The following is a 24,000-nucleotide window of genomic DNA, read 5'->3' on the forward strand; positions in this document are numbered from 1 at the left end:
AGTGATTGCTGTGTGGAGTCTGTATTTATTAGGCCTATATGAGAGGAACAGAATGATGATTTTGATTTTTAACAACCATTTATTTTGAATAAATAAGGTCGAAAACAAGGATTGTAGCTTAATTTGCCTAATTTAAAGCAACAAAATATCACAATATTTGAAGATAAATGTTGTGTTGACAAGGGACTCTGGGCAGTTCAGGATGGTAGTAGACTCATTTTGAAGTGGTAAAGATCTTGTGAAGGAGAGGGTTCCTCTCTTCTTGCACTGCGTGCCAGGTGTCGATTTCTATGGAGTGTAATGTAGGACAAAGAAGAGAGGATAACTTAGGAAAGTGGAGTGGATAACAAAAAGGAAGAAGAGACGAGGAGAGGAGTAGAAAATAATGAAGAGAGCAGGAGAGGGCAAGAAGGGGATAGGATAGGAGAAGAAGAGACAGGAAGAAGAGAGTGGAAGAAAAGAGGAAGAGAGAGAGAGAGGAGGAGTGGCCGTGGCTGTGTGGGGCCCGCACTGTGTTTATCATAGGCCTACCTCAGTCTCCCACATCCTGTCCCCCGGGCCATGGGAGAGGAGAGGAGAGGAGAAAAGAGGAGAGGAGAGGAGAGGAGAGGAGATGGGAGGAGTTAGAATGGAGAGGAGAGGAGAAAGAGAGGAGAGGAGAGTAGAAGAGAGGAGAGGAGATGACAGGAAAGGAGAAGAGGAGAAGAGAGGAGAGGGGAGGACAGGAGAGGAGAGGAGAGGAGAGGAGAGGAAAGGAAAGTAGAGGAGAGGAGAGGGGAGGACAGGAGAGGAGAGGAGAGGAGAGTAGAAGAGAGGGCTGACGGCCAGGCTGGGCTCTTCCTGTTCGGCCCCTGTGCACAGAAGGTCACTCGTGGACTCCTCAAGGTCACTGTGACCCCTAAACGCTGGTCACTCTGACCCCTAGAAGTCCCCTCAGCTCAAAAGACAAACAAACAGAACAAAAAACAAAGCCTTCAACACCAGTACTCTTCCGCGAAATGTTTTTAATCATTCCTGACATTTCAGGCATGCATCCTTCATCAGGCACATGCCCGAAACGTCAAGAATGATTAGAAATATTTTGTGGCCGTCGCAGACTTTTGTTTCTAGTTGTTTCTTTTTATTTGCTTTCATGTTTTTGGTCCAGCGCTCAAACCATTCGAGGCGTATGTGCATGTTTTTAGGCCCACACACCTTGGTGAAAGAGAGACTTTCAGTGAAAGATTTGCACTGCCGCGTGACCCAGAAATTAGTGAGGTTATTTCTCCCTCCTTCCAGCTGCCTTCTCCCTTTATGCCTGATTAAGATTCTAATTTGGATGCACGTTTGATGATGTCATTGTTATGTTGGTGGTTCATGCAGATTTGATGAATTAGCTGTCAAATGTTCAATGTAACACACGCGCACAAACACACACAAACCCGCACGCACACACACACACACACACAGACACACACACACACACACACACACACACACACACACACACACACACACACACACACACACACACACACCTCAGGCAGTCCTCAAGCCAATGTGCAAAGGCTGTGTGGTGATGCACATGTGTGGGTCCGTCGTGTTAATGCAGAGTCATCCATGACTGTTCTGGCTATTTACTGACCATGCTGTCCATGCATGTGAGTAGTGTCAGCTGGGCAAAAGTGAGAGCATGTGAGCAGGGCCGCTGCTAGACACAAGCATAGTATGCAGAGGGCTTAGGGCACCAAGCAGCGCTTGGGGCACCAACCATTCTGCCCCCAAAATTGGGGCCTCTTAAATTGAGATTAAATTGAGAGACTAATATATATCTATATATACAGTGCCCTCCATAATTATTGGCACCCCTGGTTGAGATGTGTTAAAAGCCTTAAAATAAATTCAGTGTTTATTGCAGAAGAATACTGTCACACTGAAAATTGTAGGAAAATGTAGCCTTCAACTCAAATGAATTGTAAGAAAATAAAAAAAATCCCTGACTAAAAAATTATTATTTTTCATTAAATCACCTGTTCCACAATTATTGGCACCCTTAACAATTCCCAGGAAATAAATATAATTGAAGCATTTCTGTCATTTCTACAGTAGTTTACAAAGTTTACCAGAGTATGTAGGAACATTTAATTAGTAATTCATCACTTCCTGTTTCCCTGGGGTATAAATATGATGTGACACCGAGGCCATTTCTCTTATCCACTCTTAAACATGGGAAAGACAAAGGAACACAGCATACAAGTGAGGCAGATGTGCGTCGACCTTCACAGGTCAGGCAGAGGCTACAAGAAGATTGCCACTCAACTGCAACTGCCCATATCCACTGTGAGAGGAATAATTAAGAAGTTCAAAACAACTGGAACAGTGGTAAACAAGCCTGGACGAGGACCCAAGTTTATTTTGCCACCACGCACAGTGAGGAGGATGGTAAGAGAAATCAAAAGATCTCCAAAGCTCACTGTTACAGAATTACACCAAATGGTAGCATCCTGGGGTCACAAAGTCTCCAAATCAACCATCAGGCGCTGTCTACACGCCAACAAGCTGTTTGGGAGGCATGCACGGAGAAAACCTTTCCTCACTCACAATCATAAACGCAAGCGTCTGGAGTTCGCCAAGCGGTATTGGGGCTTCAACTGGGACCGTGTGCTTTGGTCAGATGAGACCAAGATTGAGCTTTTTGGCAACAAACACTCTAAGTGGGTCTGGCGTACCACGAAAGATGCGCATGCTGAAAAGCACCTCATACCCACTGTGAAGTATGGGGGTGGGTCAGTGATGCTGTGGGGCTGTTTCGCTTCCAAAGGCCCTGGGAACCGTGTTAGGGTGCATGGCATCATGAATGCTTTGAAATACCAGGACATTTTAAATCAAAATCTGTTGCCCTCTGCCCGAAAGCTGAAGCTGGGTCGTCACTGGGTCTTTCAGCAAGACAATGACCCTAAACATATGGCCAAATCTACACAGAAATGGTTCACCAGACACAAAATCAAGCTCCTCCCATGGCCATCTCAGTCCCCTGACCTCAACCCCATTGAGAACCTGTGGGGTGAGCTGAAGAGGAGAGTAAAGAGGAGAGGACCCAGGTCTCTGGATGATTTAGAGAGATTCTGCAAAGAGGAATGGCTGAAGATCCCCCTTTCTGTCTTTTCCCATCTTGTGAAACATTATAGGAGAAGATTAGGTGCTGTTTTGTTGGCAAAAGGGGGTTGTACAAAATATTAACACCAGGGGTGCTAATAATTGTGACACACATTATTTGATGTCAAATAATTATTTCTTTATGTGGGATTTTTTCCCCACTGAATAAATGCACTTGTATTGAAGGTTGGATTTTTCTCTTTTTTTCCATTAAGGTACCATATTATTTAGAAAAAAAATACAATAATTGGAAGCTAAAAAACACATCTCAACCAGGGGTGCCAATAATTATGGAGGGCACTGTATATACACAGTATAATTGGGTTACATTACAAAACATATTTATTAGTTAGTAGATTCTTATTATTATAGCTATTTAATTATGAGGGGGGCCTCCTGACCATTTATGCTTAGGGCCTGCAAAACCGTAGCAGCTCTCCATGCATGTGAGTAGTGTCAGCTGGGCAAAAGTGAGCCACCTGTGAGAAAATCGTGTACTATATGCTTCTCTCTCTCTCTCTCTCTCTCTCTCTCTCTCTCTCTCTCTCACACACACACACACACACACTCACACAAACATACAGTACACACCAATTGTCTCTGACAGGAAAACAAAAATATACAGTACAAGCACAATTATGACAAATGTTGTCGTGGAAACAGTGGCAAGATGATGCTCAGCAGAAGTTTAGAATAGATGTTTGCCACCCAGGAATAGCAAAGCAGCACTCCAACTGTCATGACAAAGCCACTACAAAACAATGCAAACACAGAAGCACAAATATAATGGGACGTGACAGTTCACTTCATCTCTTTCATGTGTTCTGGGATGAGGGGATCTCCGGAATCTAGATTGTCTCAGCATGACTCCCTCTATTGTTTTCTGTGAGAGATGCTTCCAAAGTTCACTTCCAACGCTAGCATGGATGCCATGTCATTGGGTGTCTCCTCTCACGTCCCCTCCTCTCCTGTCACTTTGGTTGGCATAACAACATGGATGTAATGACACACACCTCTCATGTACCATAAACCCAAACCATTCTCACAAATTCATCACAGCACGAAAAGGGGGATTTGTGACAATGAACTCGTCCCTAATCGTCCACGGACTTGCCTAACTTTCGTCTGATTTTGAGCGCTTGAGAGAATCAAAACTAACAATTTTGATGACACCTAACTCGCCCGGAAGCGAATCGCGAGCCGCGAACAGGTCTCACAGCAGGGTGTTAATGGCCCAACGATTACCACATGAAAGGCAATGACAGCCAGCCCGGAACGCGGACTAGCCTTGCTCTTATTGGACGAAAAAGACACGTGACTCAAAGTAAAAGAGCTGCGCTATTGGTTAGCAGCTACGACCTTCTATTGGTCACGTTGGATTAATTTATGCAGACCGTATACAGTAGGTCCGTATAATTATGCAAAAATTATTATTAATAATATGCCTAGGTTGATTTTACTTTGTATATTCACATCATTATAGGCTGCACTGTGATGGGGCTTTAGCATGCATGATGTGAATTTATTGATTAAATGAAAATGAATGAAATGATAATGATTTTTTTTTTAAAACGCTTTTAATATCACACCAAACAATGTACACACACTTTGACAAGAACCATGCAACTACACACATACCCTGCAAACAATATACTATATATGCAGTGATGTACACAGCACTCAGGTCACAAATGTACAACTAGGAAACATTTCATTGCCGACAAGTTAAGTTTGGGCAGGCTGTCATCATGCTTTAGCGTACGTATCGCACGCTAGTGCATGGTGCGACGCATTTTGAATTCAAAGCGTGCTCCTCAACGCAACGGTAAAGCGCTTTCATGCACTTTTGACTAGTGACGAGGTTTGCGCAGTTTTCCCGCCGTGTCGGCGATTTTGTTTTCGATTCTACAGAAACGGTGCCCCTTTTTTTTTTTTAGGGTGTAAAAAAAAGTATACTAAAATGTGAGGTTTTTTTATTTCATGTGATTTGGTTATTTCTCTACTGCCTAGAAAAAAGATTTTCCCACCTTAACATGCAATTTTAAGTAATATTTATGGGTTTTATTTGACAGAAGTCAGTATTTATTTCAACCCCGTCACGGTAATTTTTTATTGCCAATAATAATTTTCATAACAGGGTAGCAAGAAGCCAGTAACATGACTTAATAATTTAGCTGTCCCTTTCTTTAATGAAATATTTTGGTACAAAAAAAACACAAGGGAAAATGTTTTTTTCTGTCATAATTCTGAAAGTAGGACAACCATTTATTATTTTACTCAGTAAATTGCTCAAAATGTGTGATATCGTTATTATTTTTTACCATTTTCACCTTGGTGTGTGTATCACAATCTAATGTACACAACAGAAAACCTTCTGATGTTACATTTGGTTTGTATTGTTCTATTATTATTAAAAATTGTATCTCATAACAGGGTTGAATTGGCCATAACGGGGTTGAACCATTGTAACGGGGTTGAATAGACAAGGATTATTCACTACATCATATATGAATTTTACCCATTATAAAAACATGTGGCGTCAGCTGAAACCCTGTGGTAGAGTCAATAGCTACTCAGAAAATGTGCTAGTAAATGAACCTACCAGTTACTCCTCATAAGATGACTCTTAAACACAATAGTCTGATTAAATTAAACCTTTGGGAGAGAAGCACATTGCGTGATGCAGTGTGTGAGTGAGGACACCTCTGAAGAAACGGGCCCCTCAAAAGCTTAGACAAGCGTGCCCAAGCTCTGGCAGAACTTGCTGCATGTGATGTACACAAAAGTCCCATAAATACATTAAATGACGAGTCAAAACACAACTTTTTGGACTTCAACATATTTTATATTAAGTTCATGGATCAGCAATACATCATCTTTCTTATTGTCTGTTTGTTAAAAAACGTATAGGCCTACCACAAAAATAACATAGGCCTAAGTGTATTCAGGAGTACAAAAAAAAAACTATGAATGGCAAGAACATCCATCTATTTGTGAATGCATGAAACTTGGGAAATAATAACTGACAAAGCTTTGTCCACTTTGGTCTGAGGTAAAACTCATTTCTCAGAATTCTCATTTGGCTCTTCTCCTCCAGTTCTCCTGAACTCAAACTTGTCTCCTCTCCTGCCACAGTCATGTTCCTCTCCTCTCCTGTGGATAGCGCATTCCTGATTCATGTTTAGTGTTGATCGTGGGAGAAGGGCGTTAATGCTCATGCCAGCCATTCAGACTCTGTGTGTGTGTGTGTGTGTGTTTTGAATCGAGAGAGAGAGAGAGAGAGAGAGAGAGAGAGAGAGAGAGAGAGAGAGAGAGAGAGAGAGAGAGAGAGAGAGAGAGAGAGAGAGAGAGAGAGAGAGACTCCTCTGGTCTGAAGTAAAACATATTTCTCTGCATTTTCTGGAACTATGCATAACATGCATAAAATATGCATAAAACCTAATAAAGAACATTCATTAACATTGTAATACTTAATTTTTAAAAAAAGGTTGGAGAATGTTTGTATTCTTTGGTCCACCTCAACCTTGAGTTCACAGCAATTGCTGAAGCCTTGCCCAAACTTCCTTCTTGATTTCCATGTGCCGAGCAGTGACTGGATTAGGGGCTTCAATTTGTTCAAGGACATCCTCATAAGGATACCATAAGATGTCATCATGGAGAGGCCAGAAATATCTGTTTGGTCCTGCACAGCTCATGCACCTCACCTGCACATGGGTTTCATCTGTGGCGAGAATTATGCCTGGGTATGTATTATTGTCATACATGATGACACACCATTTGCCAATCATGTCTTCCTTTTCCCATTCAATCTCTGCCTGAGGAGCTTGAGGTGCAGTTGCTTCAACATTGTGAAATAAGAACTGTTGCGCATTGAAGCATGGACAGTCAAGTATTTTCTTTTCAACTAGACACATGCAGCTAACATCTCTGTAGGCAATCTTTCCTGGACCCATGTAAACAACTTGGTGGATTCTCATTGTGGACCGGATAACAGGCAGACCAGCTGGCATGCGCTCAACTGCTTCCTCGATGCTTTCTTCCTCGACAAAAAACAGTTTCACTGTAGTGTTTTCTTTCAGAACCCTATACAGGGTCAAAGCATTCGGGATGTCTTCACCTTGGCTTATAAGTGAATCTGCGGCCCTTTTGAGGGTTGCACCCACCCCGTCGGGTGCTCCCTTCCCATGGCCTGCCTCAAAGAAATTCCAAGAGCCGGCCCTGAAGCCCCTCTTCTCCAGCTCTGTGCAAAAAAGGAAAAAATTGCCCTTTTGTCTATATTGGGTGCATGGGCTGTCACTAAAAAAGTGGACAGTTTTGATGTTTGCATGTTCCTCTTTAATATAGTCAAGCACAGGACTGAGGTGGGCCCATATAGCTGGAGGAGATTTGTGGCGTGACGGCGAAATGGTTGTGAAGCAGGTTGGCTGGTCCTGCTGTCCAACATAGAGGACACCAGTGTGCAAGACTGCTTGCTCATGGGATGCACCAAAGTGGACCGACTGGATTTCCGCGCCATATCTGCAGGTGAAGTTTTCAGAGAAATCGATGTGTATGAGGCACTCATCCACTGGCATGTGCCTCTTCAACTCCCGGCAGTGGGCATACTGTTTCTTTATGTTGAAAAGATGTTTTCGGAATCTGTGAAGAAGGGTATGAAACATTTCAGCAAGATTTGCCTGAGTTGTGTGGACGTCTTCTTTCACAGTGATCTTCACAGTTTTTTCATCCTCCTTTTTTTTTTTGTTTATCTTTGGTTATCCATTGCGGACAGACAACTTCTTCTTCTGGCTTGAATAAGTCAGACATTGGGATAACACTGTTCTTGCAGTGATTGCACTCGCCATACATGCACTGCTTATTGGTCGTACTGCAACAGATCTGAGCTACTAGCTCCTCAAGCGCTGTTGTGTTGATGAGCTGGAGTAGTTTCAGCTTCTGGGTGACGAATGCAAGATTTTCGTGTAGTTTACACATGCAGGTGTCCCGATCTGCAAGGGATGGCTTAACTACCCAGAACGGCCGGAGGCGACAAAACAATGAATATGACAGTCGCCCTGGATTTTCCGAGAGGTACTTGCGATGTAGATTTTTCATTGTGTCAACGAGGAACCTCTTTTGCATCTTCTTTTTGTCTTTCGTTGAGGTTTGTTTCTTCCCTGTGGTGATGCGGCTTACATCATCCCGGGTAAAGAAGTCCTTGACTTTATCCTTGGCCTCATCAAACGTTGTGATCTTTTTGCGCTGAAATGTCCCGGTTCCCCAACCGCTCAGGTTCCTCCGTTTTTTTGAAAACCCCAAGACACTCTCGGACTTCTTCCGCTTTCTATACTTTGTTATTATTCCACCCACCACTACTCGTGCGATCAACTGTCTGTCCTTTTCCTTCCTTGCCTGCCTGTATGTATCCTTTATTTGAGTTGTCAGAATTTGGTGGTAATCCAAAGTTTTCCTGACTGATGGTGGTGTGCTTGGTTCCCTCTGTGCACGTTGTAGCCTTTTTTTGTATCTCTCCTTCAGTTGTTTCTCTTTCTTAAGTAATTCCTCTAGTTCTGCTATCCTTTTTTTCATCTTTTCTTTTGATTTTCTTGTTTTTTTCTTTCCATGCACGGATTGTCTAAAAAAGAAAATGAATCAATATGTAAGTTGCTGAGTAATCACACAAAAGTAGGGCCCTCGATAAGCTTGCAGCGAGCCTTAAATTACACACGCCACTGGTTGCAACCGACTGTCCATACTTACTACTTTAAAAGCACTAGACCAACATGTACAATGCTGGTGTTCCTGCACAAAATGTGCCTGCGCACGCGTATCCTGCTGCAAGCTTACCGAGGGTCAAGGTGTTGTAGAATGGTATTAGATAGGCCTAATGAATATCATTAATATTGCATTTAAAACAGAAGTCTAATTCAAATCTGTCATGAAACTGAAAATACTTGTTTACATATGTATATATAGTATATGTTGCGACTACACATTACAAGTACTTTTCTAACCTTGTAGCCTCATGTGACATGAGCCCATGACTCTCTGTTTCCGGTACAGGTACAGGGTAGGTCACCTCAACTGCATCATGCTGCTCTCTTGTCTTCTGACGTTTCTTTGCCTGTCGCCACTTCTCTCTCCTGCTCTCTCCTACTCAACTCGCCGATTACCTTCTTCTTTCCTGCCTCTACATTTTTTCTCCATCTCTGCCTCTCACACCTCAAGTAGTTTTCCCTTTTCTCTGGGTCAGCATCTCTTCTGGCCCTGTACTCCCTCTGCCTTTCCGCGGCTGTTTTTGCCATAATTAAACCTGAAAACATTGACATGTCAATAACCTGTCTACTTCTTATGAGGAGTTCAGATCACTGACACATAAGAATACAGTATTACATACATACAGTACAGATATAACCAGGCCTGCTGACAAGGCTTTACCTGCGCTTGAGCCTTGGTGCTGTACCCCGCACCCAGTGGCAGAACAATTGTACAGCGGGCCCCATGACAAAACACTGATCGGGCCCCCATACAGCCTGCTAAAGTCATAATTGGTTTCCCATCACCAATACGGGAGGGCCTTGGGCCCAGGGGCAAATGCCCTGCTCGCCCCTCCTATAGCCCTGCTGTTGCCCCCACCCCCCAATTCTGTCCTCTGACAAGGCTTTACCTGCGCTTGAGCCTTGGTGCTGTACCCCCCACCCAGTGGCAGAACAATTGTACAGCGGGCCCCAAGACAAAACACTGATCGGGCCCCCATACAACCTGCTAAAGTCATAATTGGTTCCCCATCACCAATACGGGAGGGCCTTGGGCCCAGGGGCAAATGCCCTGCTCGCCCCTCCTATAGCCCTGCTGTTGCCCCCACTCCCCAATTCTGTCCACTGACCCGTCAAGTCCCTCGTCAGCGGGCCTGGGTGTAACAACTATTCAACCCCGTAACAGTCATTCAACCCCGTAACGACAAAATGTGTGACGGGGTTGAATGTGACGGGGTTGAAGATTTTATGCTAATCTGATGTTAACTGCTCATGCTAAATGCTAGGACTGTGGCACATGGCATTATTCAGTTTAGATCCTCTCATAATTCATATACATGTTATCATTTTTAATAAAAAACCTTATCAATTATGAGTTTCGCGCGCAACAGAGTTGAACACTTATGCTTGCCGGAACCCAAATGTTTATAAAAGTCTTGCAATATTTCAAGAAATGAGAGAGAAACTTACCACTTGTTGCACCATGCTGTTCTGCAGACTTTGATGAATCTACTTCCTGAAGTGATGTCACCGGATCAAACCACTCATGCATACAAATAGGGGTGGACGCGGTTGTGTGACAGAGTGGAATAAAAATACAGGGACAGAGGAAAAAGCTAATATTTCTCATAAAATATAATTACTTTCCCCTGAAAAACACATTATGTGTGAAATTGGGGTAGCAGTGATGCATTTAAGACAGAAATGTATACATTATTTGAAGAATATAAACATAAAATTGACCACATTGTTATGTAATAGTCAATGGGGACACGCAGAATTACCTGTACTCCTCAGAAAAGGAAACATATATATAAATGTAAATATATATATATGTGTACTTATTTTCAAATAAATATATTAAAAACAAGTAATATTTTGAAATACTGAAGTTTAAATATAATTTTATCAATGTTCTGAAAAAATACATCAGCATTTTAACTGGGGACACTGAGAATTCTGAAAGGGCACCGTTTCTGTAGAATCACATTACTAAACGCAAATATGCTTTGCTGTGCCCTAACCAAAACCACCCCTAAACCTAACCTGTCAGTGAAGTAATGTTTCTGCTGCTTTACTTTTGCCAAGAACAGCGAGATTAGGCGAATTTCTACCTAAATTGTGCCTAAACCAAAACCATCCCTAAACCGAACCTGTCACAGGGCGTTGTGGAGCACGACACAACTTGAAAATGCGTATTGGACACACGCGATAGTGAGTTCAAATCAGCGTGTCATAGATACGCTTAGCCTATGCATGATGTTTGGGAAGGGCACAATTCATAAAACTCAGAAACATACAATGCTTTTTCAAAAAAGGGTTCTATGTTCCCCGCTGCATCCAAGTAGACTGCTGCCACATTGCTAAGAGCAGGTTGTTGTTACATCTCTGACAGGTTAGGTTTAACCCTATTCAGACTGGGCTTTTTTGGCATTCCTGGGCCTGGGGGGGGGCTCTTTTGACCCCCCCCTCATAACTCATGAACGGAATACCGTATGACTACGAAACTTGGGGGGGACGATCTACATATGGACATCTATGAATGACATAATTTTTGTGTAATTATCTGGTATTATGACGTCATTATGACATCATTATCTTATTATGCCCAAAATCTCGCCATAATGGATTTTCCAACAAATTTAGGTAATGCACTTAAATTTTAATGGTTTTGTGCTTCAAACCACTTACATGCTCACAAAGTTGTCTGAAGCTAATGGAAATAACAAAAAAATATGAAAATATATGGCGTCATAGATATGGTAAAGTGATTTTTGGTCAGACATACCTGTCAGAAAACCGTTGCCATGGCAACGGCAAAAATGATAAACCTAATCTTTCGGTACCAAACTGTAGCCAACTAAATGTTAGGAAAAGTCACAAAGTTTCGTAGTCATAGCTTAAGTCGTTAAGGAATTATACGACATCAAAGTTGGTGCGGGCACTTTTAGCCCCCCCCCAGTCTGGATAGGGTTAAGGATAGTTTTAGTCAGGGCACATACAAAAATGGATTTTAGTAAAAGTTGTCAATTCATAGTAAATATGTGGTAAATATGAAAGTAAGAGGAAAAATACTACAGGTACTGCCTTTTAATACAGACTATACAGGTATGTACAACATTATAAACATTGCTGTTGATTTCATGTCGCCAATCATGCCAGCAGGGTCTACTGAAGGTCTCTGGTCACTGCGTCCTCGTCATACTGCAACAGGCACTCAGTCTCACTTCTGGGAGCTGTAGAAACAACAAATAAATTAATACTTCACCATGCACCTCATATTGACATAGCAAATATATCAATAAGCAAGTCATATTGAGCCCAACAGGGATAATCTCATATTTCAGTCTTCTATGGTCTCATGCACCATGTCTCCCTGCCAGGATATGTAGGATGTAAGAAAATAAATCAAAACATAGCAATGCACAGCATTGAGAACTTATCTATAAAGTAGCACAAGTCATATTGCCAATGTAGGCCAGGGGTGGGGAACCTATGTCTTGAGGGCCGTTTGCGACCCTTGAGGCCGTTTTATCTGGTCCCCGATATAATTTTAATGTTATTCAGCTTCACATAAAATATGACATATTTTGTAAAGGAACCTTAGAAAATCCATTTGCAATACAATTAAGTTATATTCAGGGAAGCTGAAGAAGGTGGCGTTTGTTTAAATGTGGCTGCCTTCAATATAGGTCTAAAGTGAAGGGGAAAATCCTGGTTTGTGTTCATAGTACGGCCCTTGGAGAACTTTTACGGCCCCTCGGGTGAATTTGAATTGGCCCTTCGAATGAGAAAGGTTCCCCACCACTGACGTAGGCTATAGGTTAAGCTTACCCTCTTTCACTCTTCTGTGGTGAGACTGTGCCCATTTTGGGTTGACCTCCACACGCGTCTGTAGCACAGCACACAGGATTGCAGGACACAGCATCCTGCAGGACACTACAAAAAAACAAAACAAAAAAACAAGGGGAATGAATAAATTACCTGACCAGTTATTAAACAAATGAAAATTGATGTGCCAGAGCTGTGGTAAAAGTAACCTTGGGTCCAAATCATCTAGGCCTAGGGTGTGTGTGTGTGTGTGTGTGTGTGTGTGTGTGTGTGTGGTAAATCCAGTGTTCACATTATTCAGATATGAGAATTAATTAATTCATTCATTTTAACTGACATTAGTACATACCCATATCAGTGCCATTTCACCCTGCCAAGACACTGGACCTGGGTCTATTGGAGCTCTCTGCTCAGGGTGTCCTCGTTATACTGCAGCAGGCACTGTTGTTTCTATAGTTCCTAGAAGCGAGACAAATAAATAAATACTTTGCCATGCACCTCATATTGACATAGCAAATATGTCAATAAGCAAGACCTATTGAGCCCAACAGGGATAATCTTACACTATATCAGTTTTCTGTGGTCTCTTGTAAGATTGGCCCATCACCATTCTGCAGGACACTACCGTCTCCCTGCCAGGATCTGTAGGATGTAAGAAAATAAATCAAAACATAGCAATGCACAGCATTGATTACTTATCTATAAAGTAGCACAAGTCATATTGACAATGTAGGCCAGGGGTGGGGAACCTATGTCTCTAGGGCCGTTTGCGACCCTTGAGGCAGTTTTATCTGGCCCCCCGATATAATTTTAATGCTATTCAGCTTCACATGAAATATGACATATTTTGTAAAGGAATCTTAGAAAATACATTTGCAATACAATTAAGTTATATTCAGGGAACCTGAAGAAGGTGGCGTTTGTTTAAATGTGGCTGCCTTCAATATAGGCCTAAAGTGAAAGGGAAAATCCTGGTTTGTGTTCATAGTACGGCCCTTGGAGGACTTTTACGGCCCCTCGGATGAATTTGAAGCGGCCCTTCGAATGAGAAACGTTCCCCGACCCTGACGTAGGCTATAGGTTAACACATTGAATACCGGCGGTGCTCACGGAATTATGTCGTAGAATACCAGCGTTCTAAGCCCTTTTTTGACGTTTTTTGTAGACTCACAGCGTATTATGTGATAGGGCCACTGAAATATGTTATGACTCGTTTGAAAGTGGAGACGCTGCCCTCTTAGTAGGTGAAAACTGTGTGTCTCTACGAGCTTTTATTGCCGAGTAAACCCACGCTAAACCGACGCGGGTATCCATGGAATTCAGCTACAATCAGAGATATTGAGGTTTTTGTGAAGGGTGCGCTTCCTCAGAATGTGACGAGTTTGAAAGGGGACGAGTTGGTTTTAATCACAATTTGGTGCAAGGTTAGCTCTGACACGCATCTTCCTGCTCGTCAAGACACACCTCCTGCTCTATACCACTACGACACCGGCAATCAATGCCCTTCGAAATCCACGTTTTTCACACAGACTGAACACAAACTCTTTGCACACATGCAGAAGGTCGGACATTTGCTAAAATAGTTCCCGATGACTCCCGAAATAATAGCCCAACATTGACAACAAATCCCAATGATATGATGCTTAGATGTAGCCCATCCGATCCATATGTAGCCATCTATGCTAGCTTCTGGCTTTTCACATACAGGAAGACAGTTCAACATGGGGGTGAATAATCAAATAAACTTATCTGGTTGGCGATCAAACTTCCAAATCGGAGCGCATTACTCCAATTACAATTCGGGTGCCATTTTGATCCAATGATCTGGTAAAGGTCTAGGTAGCAAGCCCAGAAAGTTCAAGATACTCCTGGCACGGTATAATGGTCTCTGTGTTTACCTATTGTGTGAAGTCAGAAACAATACACGCTACCGATCGTACTAGGGAAACAACAGCATAGCACGATTCACGAATACGGCAGCACACCATAGCCTTTCTCTCTGAGCACACCTCCTGCTCTGTCACACTACGACACCGGCAGGGTTGGGGAGTAACGGATTACATGTAACGGAGTTACGGTAAAAGGATACAAAATAAAAGTAACTGTAATCCGTTACAGTACAAGAATAAAACGATGTAATCAGATTACAGATACATTCAATGACAATGGGGATTACTTAACAGGATTACAATTTGTGCGAGGTTGAGTTTTTGGCCCCTTTTATTTAATTAATTATTAACACGCTTAGCTGACAACCATTTAAACCCGGAGTAGGCTATTTCATACATTACACCCGCATAGGCTACATTGCATCCAAACGCGCATACCTTTTTAATCACAAACCACACGAAATCCAAGTTTTGTCAACATATGTTGTTTCTTTATTTTGTTTTGCCTAATTCCAATGTTTATCCTTATGAGTGAAAACAAGTGGGTTTTCAGTGTTTTAAGAGCACTTAGCAATGTTTCTTGAGCATTTGAAAGTTTCATGTCTTAGCCAGCCTACCGGTCTCGCAGCACTTCCGTGTTTGGCAAATTGCAAAATGGCAAATGCCGTGTTTGGCAGATTGCATTGCGAGACAAGCGCAGCGCGAGCAGAGAGGAGTGCACTGCAAGTGCTCGTACATTGACATACCCTTTATAGATATGCTGGGACGCATCTAAAAAGAAAAACATCATCTCCTACGTTCCTGCCGTATCTGTGTGCCTATCCATAAGACCTTCGACACTCTACTCTACTAACATTTGGTTAAAAACAGTGTCAGTTCTCACAAATAAAATGTTGAACATGGGCCAATGCTCATTTAAACCTTAAGTAATCCAAAAGTAATCCAAAAGTAATCAGTTACATTACTTTGTAAAAGTAATCCAAAAAGCTACAGTACAATTACATTTTAATCAAGGTAACTTGTAACTGTAACGGATTACATTTATAAAGTAACTTACCCAACACTGGACACCGGCAATCGATGCCCTTTGAAATCCCCGTTTTTCACGTGGACTGAACACAAACTCTTTGCACACATGCAGAGGGTGAGACATTTGGTAAAATAGCTCCCGATGACTCCCGAAATAATAGCCCAACATTGACAACAAATCCAAATGATATGATGCTTATATGTAGCCTAGCCCATCCGATCCACATGATATGTAGCCATGCTAGCTTCTGGCTTCTCACATACAGGAAGACACAGAAACTTATCTTTTTGGCGATCAAACGTCCAAATCGGAGCGCATTACTCCAATCACATCTCGGGTGCCATTTGGATCCAAGGATCTGGTAAAGGTCTAGCAAGTCCAGGAAGTTCAAGATACTCCAGGCACGATATACAATGGTGTTTACCTATTGCGTGAAGTCAGAGACAACACATGCTACAGTGACCGTACTAGGGAAATCAATGCAGGCAGCGCGATAGGCGACATGGGTTGGCATCCAGACATCTTGGTAAGTTAAATTAAAATATCCAAATCATAACACTCAAACATCATAACAATCAAACAACTTTTGACTGCAAATGTTGTCATTTATGTCCATCACAGATAGGGTGGCCATCGGTCTGTTTTTGCGACCTGTTTGCGACGTCCGTGTGTCCCTATCTTTGACTTTCCTCTCCTACTTGCCTTATGCTTACTGGCCTCGAGATGCGAGGCAACGTCATTGACACAAACTAGACTGACAGTCGCTCATGTTTCCGATATCTGCGGCCGCCATGTTACTCCAGTTACTCCAGACGTTGAACAAAAAAAATGACTATATTGCTTTAACCTAATGTCGGGGAAATCTGCACGCTATTTGTGTTATTTGCGGTCCATAGTCTACGTGAAATAACTTGCTTTGACTGAGTGTATGAAAGTGAAATAAGGTTGCTATATTATTGTCTCCTACTGTTTGTTTCCCCCATTTTTTCCCTGCACTGGCATGGTGCAAGTAAGTTTGTCCGCTGAATGCATTTACAACGAGGGCTCTCACAACTTTGCAAACAGGGTAAAAACAGAGTATTTCTGCATGTGCGCTTTGCCTGTATTTTGAGCTCGTGTTGTTGCTATGGTTATCCAAGCGTCCGTCTGCATGAAAAAAAGTTGACAGAAGCGGTCGCCTCTCGTTTTAAAACACCGCTGGTAAAAACACTCCTGACCAACTTTGAGTAAAGTAAATCAAATAACTTGTTGGCTATTATAGGCCCACGCATGCATGACAACCCAAAATACATGAAAGCATAGGCCTATTTATGAAATAATAGATAACGGAAGGATTTGTCTATCGTAACCTGCCGTCTCTGATACAACATTAAGTTAGTAGTAGCCTACTGACGAGTGAGATAATGACATGCGAAAATCCTTCCCAAGTTTTACAAGTAAAACTGTTGTTGGCAGCTGCGTTAGTCTGAGGTAAGATGGCGCTGCTCCCTGATTTCTGCCTACAGTTTAGAATGCCGACTTCACTGTTTTCTCCACGGAGGCGGTGAGGCGGCAACTCGAAGCAATGGGTACGGCGCGAGGACGCAAGGTTAGAAAGTTAAGGGGCGGGGTTGTCCGGCCGAAGTCCGGACAGCTGGTCACCCTAATCACAGAGCTACCAAAATCACATATGTCGTCCATTGAAGGGTGTAGATTCAAAATATGATATTTAAATGCAAAAACGTATTTTTACCTTTTGGTATACAACGCATGGGCGTGAAAAACGCATTATTACGTCGTCGGTACTCAATGTGTTAAGCTTACCCTCTTTCACTCTTCTGTGGTGAGACTGTGCCCATTTTGGGTTGACCTCCACACGCGTCTGTAGCACAGCACACAGGATTGCAGGACACAGCATCCTGCAGGACACTTCAAAAAACAAGGGGAACGAATAAATGACCTGTCCAGTTCTATAAAAAAGAATACCCTGAAAAAGAACACCCTGTTGTTTCTACAGCTCCTAGAAGCGAGACAAATAAATTAAATATTTTGCCATGCACCTCATATTGACATAGCAAATGTATCAATGAGCAAGTCATATTGGTCACAAAGAAGTTAATCTTACATTCTTTCAGTCTTCTATGGCGAGTTAGGCCTTCAGGTGACTCGTCTTCGCCATATTATGAGACAGCAGCCTGTGAAAACATGGTAAATAGAATAACCCATTAACCTTGGGTCCTAATATAATACATGGACATAAACTAGCCTACATTATTTAGACAAGGTCAGTAGACCTCCACGTGAAACAATAAGAAAAAGTGACCATACATAATTTCAATTTCTTGAAGAGGCCATCTACACTTATTTGTGCAACAAGTGCTGTTTTGAGGACCCATACTTTTAAAGGACAGGTTGCCTACTGTTGCAAATGGCAGGGTATTTCACATTGATTTCGGGGTGGCGTGCTCAACTTGACCACTCTGGTCGACATTGAGCTCGCGCTGATACATTGGGCTCGCGTTACTGAGAGCTGCCGCCAGAACTACTCACGGTTAGCTTTCATAATATAGAACGCAACAAGGAAGAATCGGTCGGTTTGGTGAAAGGACAAGGTGTTTCAAGGGATGTTAGCTACTCGATACATAGTAGTGACGCTACGACCAAGCTACTAGAGAATGTAATTAAACTAGTCGCTTCGCTACTGCCCAGCACTGAAAACCAACATACCCAGACGGCACACCAGTCTTTCCAACGTCGCCTAGATGCATTTTTGCCGCTGTAAAATACATTGGCAAGGCGTCTAAGCGTTAGTTCATCAGCGAAATGCCGGGCAGACGTGAAAAATGAGCAGTGCCCAGCATCTAGTTGATGAGCTAACGCAATAGCATGCTAACGGTAGCCTTTGTCTATCTTTAGGCGATTCCCTGATTGACGCTCCCAACCCAGGACGCTCCCCTTTCATCTCGCTCCCACTAGCCAGACTATCGGTACCACCGCCATATGACGGAGCTAGTTATGTTGTTGATGTTAGTTTTTTGTTTCTAACCCTAACCCTAACCTTAACCCTAAACCTAACCCTAAATTGCTTGTATGTGGCAGTATATGATAATACGTGAAATATAATCGGGTGGGACTACACGTCCGGGAGTGATAGAAACACCTGGGACCGCACGTCCGGGAGCGATCTCAGTTGGGAGTCTCCATCCCCCACCGCTTTAGGCAGGGGAAAGGCAACTGAGAACGAGCAATGTCAAACAATTTACCATCAACAAGTATAGTTAACATATTCACTGTTTCACCACAGCATTTTGTCATTACGATGCTCGCAAGTCATCAGAATTTCCTAGCGTACAGCAGCAACTAGTGTAGTCACATTGAGGGGACTTGAGCTACCAGCTATGTAAAGCGGCTGTGCCATAACTTAGCAATGGCGGATCTGTGTTCAGAGGAGCTATTCAATCGCTCTTGAGTACTGAAACTTTAAACCACAGTTGAGTAAAATGTACTTACATGTATATGAAGCCCATTTTCCGTTGGTATGTGAGGAACTTTTCCCCCATATCGCCAAGAAACTTGTAAACCACACAGACAACGCGTGGTTCTGTTCAATCAGGAAGGTGCTGTTGACCGCGGCTGATGGCTTCTTTGTGGCTTGTGTGTGGAATTCGCATTGTGCCAATTCGTTTTACTGCCACCTAAAGGCTTGGTGTAGAACTAATTTAACCAGAGACGGTCTATTTTCAACTAACTTGAACAATCCTTGCTTTAGTTCAGAATACAATTTAAAAACCAGAGTGGCCAAGCACATTGATGTTTTTCCTCAAAAGCAGCTGAGGAACCTTTTTAATTCGAAGGGTCACTTCAAAATGTATGTCCAAGAAAGATCATTCAGATGATTCTATTTTGATAGCCTATTCTGTAGGTTCATTTAAATGTTTATAGCACAGATCGAATTGTTTGATCAACTTAATTTCTGAGCTTATAGTATCATAATAAAATGTACTGGCAGCAAAGCTGTGGCTAGTAGAAATGTTTAATGCAGGGGTGGGGAACCTTTTTCATTCGAGGGGCCACTTCAAATTCCTACCATGGTCATAAAATCCTCCGGGGGCCGTACTATGAACACAAATCAGGATTTCCCCATAAAATTTAGGCCTATATAGACACCTTTAGGCCTATATAGACATATAGACATCTTTAAAGGTAGACACCTTTAAAACAGTCCCCACCTTTTCTAGGTCCCCTGAATATAGGCTAACTTAATTGCATTGGAAATGTAATTTCTAAGATTCCTGTGAAGTTGCAAAACATTATAATGATATCAGGGGCCGGATAAAACGGCCTCAAGGGCCCTCGAGACATAGGTTCCCTACCCCTGGTTTAATGGTTAGTGATTCTGAAAAACACCACTGGGCAGCGTGAAAAAACATAGCCTACACACACACAGACACACACACACACACATTTTAGTAAAAGGCCAAAAAATGCCCTAGGGCCCCCAACAATCCCGTTGCCTAGGGACCCCAAAATCCTAGAAACAGGCCTGCCGACCCCCCACTCCCTCCCACCCACCTGACCTCACCCCACCCCACCCCACTTGAAATTGACTGGGGCAGCTCCCGACCTGATCACTGGCATTTACATATTAAAGGCTCTTCTAAGAAGGGGATGGGAGGGGGGCATGGGGGAGCCGCAAATGCTGTGGCTTGAGGTATGAGGCAATTTAAGGTGCAAAACTCATCCACAAATTCCTCTTTTCATGCAGTGTATCAGGTACTGACCCCTTAATGGAACTTGAGAGTTCAAGGCATCCCTTTCATGTGTTCTTGGATGAGGGGATCTAGTCTACTAGTGTCTCTCTCTGTGTTCTAGAATATCTCTCCATGTTCTAGAATGCCTCAGCATGATGACTCCCAGCAGGAGCGTGACATTCTCGACTGGCAGCTAGTTGGTAAACATGGCAGTGGGTGGCACCCAGCGTGCATACCATGTCATGTGCTGCTCTCCTTTCGTGTCAACTCTCATGTCATTGTGGGTGGCTTCCAGTGTGGATGCCACGTCATTGTGTTTCTCCTCTCATGTCAACTCTCTCAGGTCGTTTGTGGGTGGCATCCAGCATGGATGTCATCCCCACTGCACACATCCAGAGACTGAGCTGGGAGAAGAAGGGAAAAGGGATTTGGTGTCTGTGTATATTTGTTCTCTATGAGAGATGCTTCCAAATTTTGCTTCCAACACTAGCCTATATTGTGGTACCTAGCATAGATGCCATGTCACTGTCTTTCTCCTCTCGTGTCCCCTACTGTATCTTGCAGCACACAGCATAAATGCCATGTCACGGTAGGGACACATACACGCGAATTTGCGAACTTTGCCATTCATTCCTATGAGAGAGGCGAAGGCAAGCGATGGCAAGCGATGGCAAGCGAACAGGAGCGAAGCGACGCAAAATTATTAAAGAAAGTTTAATGTTATGCAAATGAGGAGCGAATTCGCCTGTCGCGGCCCAATCAAATCAACAACATAACTGTCCCATTCCATTTGATTCGCCGCGACAACCTGATGACGGTTGGATTTCGCCTCTCTTCGCTTCGCTTGCTTTGCCTTCTATGTGTCCCTACCGTCATTGTGCTTTTCTTCCCATGTCAACTCTCTCTCTCATTTGTGGGTGTTATCCAACATGGATATCATGACACGCTGCTCTCATGTTCCTTAAAACAAAAGCATGTGGTTATAACGGTTGGCCACTAGACTGCTATGCTACTGGCGGCCCAGGTTCGATTCATCCCCATCTCTCGCTCCCCACTCATTACATGCCTGTCCTTCACTATCCTGTCCACTTGGCACTTGTGTACTCTTCTCATGTTTGTCATTGTGTATTATTTTATCCCAATTCCGGCACGTCACAGCCTCGTGACAATGTCACCGTCCCACATCCAACACAATCCAGAGTGCAATTACAAGATATATGTACGGTGACATGAGAGAGTGTCAGCTCATGGTGACCTGGAGTTTCACACATACACAGACCTCAAGCCAAACTTCCCTGGCCTGCCTACCTCAATCATTATCAATTTCATTTTGAGTTGAAAAGCATGTTTTTTTTATAAACAGTCTCTAAATCAGTTTTGTATTTCTTTCTTTCTGTTTGTTTGTGTGTGTCCTTCTTCGTCATGCAGAGTGTCTGAACTGCACGGGCTATTCTGCCATCAGTGACAGGCTGCGGCTGATAGAACAGAAGGTAAGAGACATTTTGCAGACTACAATGCACACATACATTTGCACTCACCTTTGCAATACAGTTGAGCAGCGGTGTCCAATTATTTTCCCCCAAGGGCTAAATTATGTTAACCTGGTTCTCACTCGATGGTTGTCACGAAGTGTAACGAAGATGCACGAAGCACAAGGGGTCTCGCGAGAGCCAGGCTAAAATTATGTAGCGAAAATGAGGCTGACGGCCAAACAAATCGCCTGACCACATGGACAGCAATAGCACACATATATGTTTTCATTTGGTCCAATCTCATGGCGGGCCAAATGTTTGCCATGCCCGGGCCAGATCTGGCCCACGGGCCGCCATTTGGAGACCACTGCAGTAGAGAGATGATGATGGATCAGGAAACAACCTTGGGCCAGAATCAAACCGGGTCCACCGTGTAGTGGTACAGCCACTAGCCCACTGAGCCCTCTGCCCCTCCTGCAATCCTCTTTTCAGGGCCGCTGGCAGCTTTGCCTGGTCCCGGGACAGAGTCATCTAAAAGGCCCCTCCAGTCAATACATACAATATAATGAGGACCCAATTCTGGGCCCCCCATATCCCTGGGCCCGGGACAGAGTCATCTAAAAGGCCCCTCCAGTCAATACATACAATATAATGAGGACCCAATTCTGGGCCCCCCATATCCCTGGGCCCGGGACAATTGACCAAGTGATGCAGGCCACATTCTAACCTAGGTCTCCATGGTCATGCGTGTCCACTTATGCCACAGCACAGTGTACTTGACCAGTTCAATGTTCTGATTCTGAAACCAAGGTCTGCGCTTCCCTAAAGAACTTGTTTACTTGTTTATTGTAACTGCACTGTTTGCTGTAACAGCTGTGAGAGAATAGCCTGCTCAGCTGTTATGGTTCGGAGTCAGCCCTATACACTATGGGCTGGGTTGATCCATTTCTGATTGATTTATGTGTTATTCTCTGATAAAAGGCTTTGCTGTACTGTACGTAATCCTGCGGTAAGGTTTTCAACTCTGTACTGTATGAGCACTGTTTGAGTCACTGTGTGTTTGTGTCCCAACTGGGTTAATCTGCATTGTTTTGTCGCTGCTTGCAGAGGAAGCGTGACTTGTTGTTGGGGCTTTTGTGTGTGACTCTGCTGTCTAAATATGCTTCATGGAGGTGCTGTGTCATCTCCAAAGGCCACATCAGAACTGTTCACTTACTGTATTCATTACAATGCACACTATGATGGGAAAACAATGAAACTTGCACCTTATGTAGTGCACTATACTTTAAAACTTTGATGGTTACTCAAAGAAAACTGAGCCGGTTCATTGGGGAACCCAAATGTTTGCTGACAAAGCCAGAAGGCAAAAAGTTAATGTAAGTACCCCAAAAAGTTCTTACAAGAACTTCAAATGATGTTTAGGGCAGCCCAGGTTCTTCAGTTAGCCACTGTGGAGCTCCCAACGGTTCATCAGAGAAAACTTCCGGGGTTCTCCCACAATAACAACTGAGTAATAATAATAATAATAATAATTTATTCCCTATACTGCAATAGTGGCGTTACCTGTGGTTACACCACCCTGACGTGTGCTACTACTAAAACCTCATTGACCCAGATACTGATTGATAAACACAAAATCATCATTGGCCCATTGAAACACAAAGTATTTTATACTTTATACAAACATACTGACAGAGTATGTTTTTCTGCATTGGTCTATCCCAACTCACAGAATGTCTTTTTGCACAATTACCTTTTCTACATTTATTATCTCTATTATTTTATTTTATTTTCCCCACCCTGATGACTATTCCTGTGTTTATTTTTGTCTTCAAATGTCCAAGTGGGCTTTTGTGTATTTGTGTATTTATGTAAGCTACTGGATACCTGAATTTCCCCCTGGGGATCAATAAAGTTACTCTACTCTACTCTACTCTACAAAGGCTTGCATGCCCACGGGGACCCTGGTTCGAGTCCGGCCGTGGTAATTTCCCGCCCCTTCCCCATCTCTCTCTCCCAATCGTTTCCTGTCTACTGTCGTACTGTCCTGTGATAATAAAGGCAGAAAAGCCCCAAAACATAGAAAAAAAGGAACACAAAAGCTTTGGCAATTTCACAGACACATACTTAATTCTGTGATGGACCCATGGAAGTGCTGTCTCTATGTTCCAACCGTGA

The 24,000-nt window shown here is 43.1% G+C and overlaps 2 protein-coding genes and 2 long non-coding RNA genes across 4 annotated transcripts in view; 1 reads left to right on the forward strand and 3 right to left on the reverse strand.

The window, feature by feature from the left end:
• Window positions 1-24,000, forward strand: part of LOC134451798 (collagen alpha-1(XXVI) chain) — an 81,525-nt gene that overhangs the window by 38,166 nt on the left and 19,359 nt on the right. The window contains exon 4 of the mRNA XM_063202197.1: window positions 21,779-21,840. Within this exon, the coding sequence (XP_063058267.1) occupies window positions 21,779-21,840 (62 nt within the window). The remainder of the gene's footprint in view (window positions 1-21,778; window positions 21,841-24,000) is intronic.
• LOC134452079 (uncharacterized) lies at window positions 7,858-9,523 on the reverse strand. Its single transcript, XM_063202454.1, has 2 exons — window positions 9,129-9,523; window positions 7,858-8,749 (listed from the first exon to the last, which is right to left on the reverse strand). The coding sequence occupies exons 1-2, from the start codon at window positions 9,146-9,148 to the stop codon at window positions 7,858-7,860; spliced, it is 912 nt and encodes a 303-aa protein (XP_063058524.1). The 5' UTR covers window positions 9,149-9,523.
• Window positions 12,018-13,781, reverse strand: LOC134452080 (uncharacterized). Its single transcript, XR_010035355.1, has 4 exons — window positions 13,265-13,781; window positions 13,051-13,160; window positions 12,705-12,809; window positions 12,018-12,106 (listed from the first exon to the last, which is right to left on the reverse strand). It is a non-coding gene; the product is annotated as an uncharacterized LOC134452080 (long non-coding RNA).
• On the reverse strand, window positions 17,401-19,356 carry LOC134452081 (uncharacterized). The gene is made up of 3 exons (XR_010035356.1): window positions 19,110-19,356; window positions 17,725-17,794; window positions 17,401-17,528 (listed from the first exon to the last, which is right to left on the reverse strand). It is a non-coding gene; the product is annotated as an uncharacterized LOC134452081 (long non-coding RNA).

This window comes from Engraulis encrasicolus, chromosome 7 (genome assembly GCF_034702125.1).
Source record: "Engraulis encrasicolus isolate BLACKSEA-1 chromosome 7, IST_EnEncr_1.0, whole genome shotgun sequence".
Taxonomy (NCBI): Eukaryota; Metazoa; Chordata; class Actinopteri; order Clupeiformes; family Engraulidae; genus Engraulis; species Engraulis encrasicolus.

What these genes read in the sequence shown, in the direction of transcription:
- LOC134452079 (XM_063202454.1), bottom strand. Translation starts at nt 9,148, where the DNA reads ATGTCACATGAGGCTACAAG. An exon ending in ATGTCACATGAGGCTACAAG is followed by an intron (nt 8,750 to 9,128) that starts GTTAGAAAAGTA and finishes TTTCTTTTTTAG; the next exon opens with ACAATCCGTGCATGGAAAGA.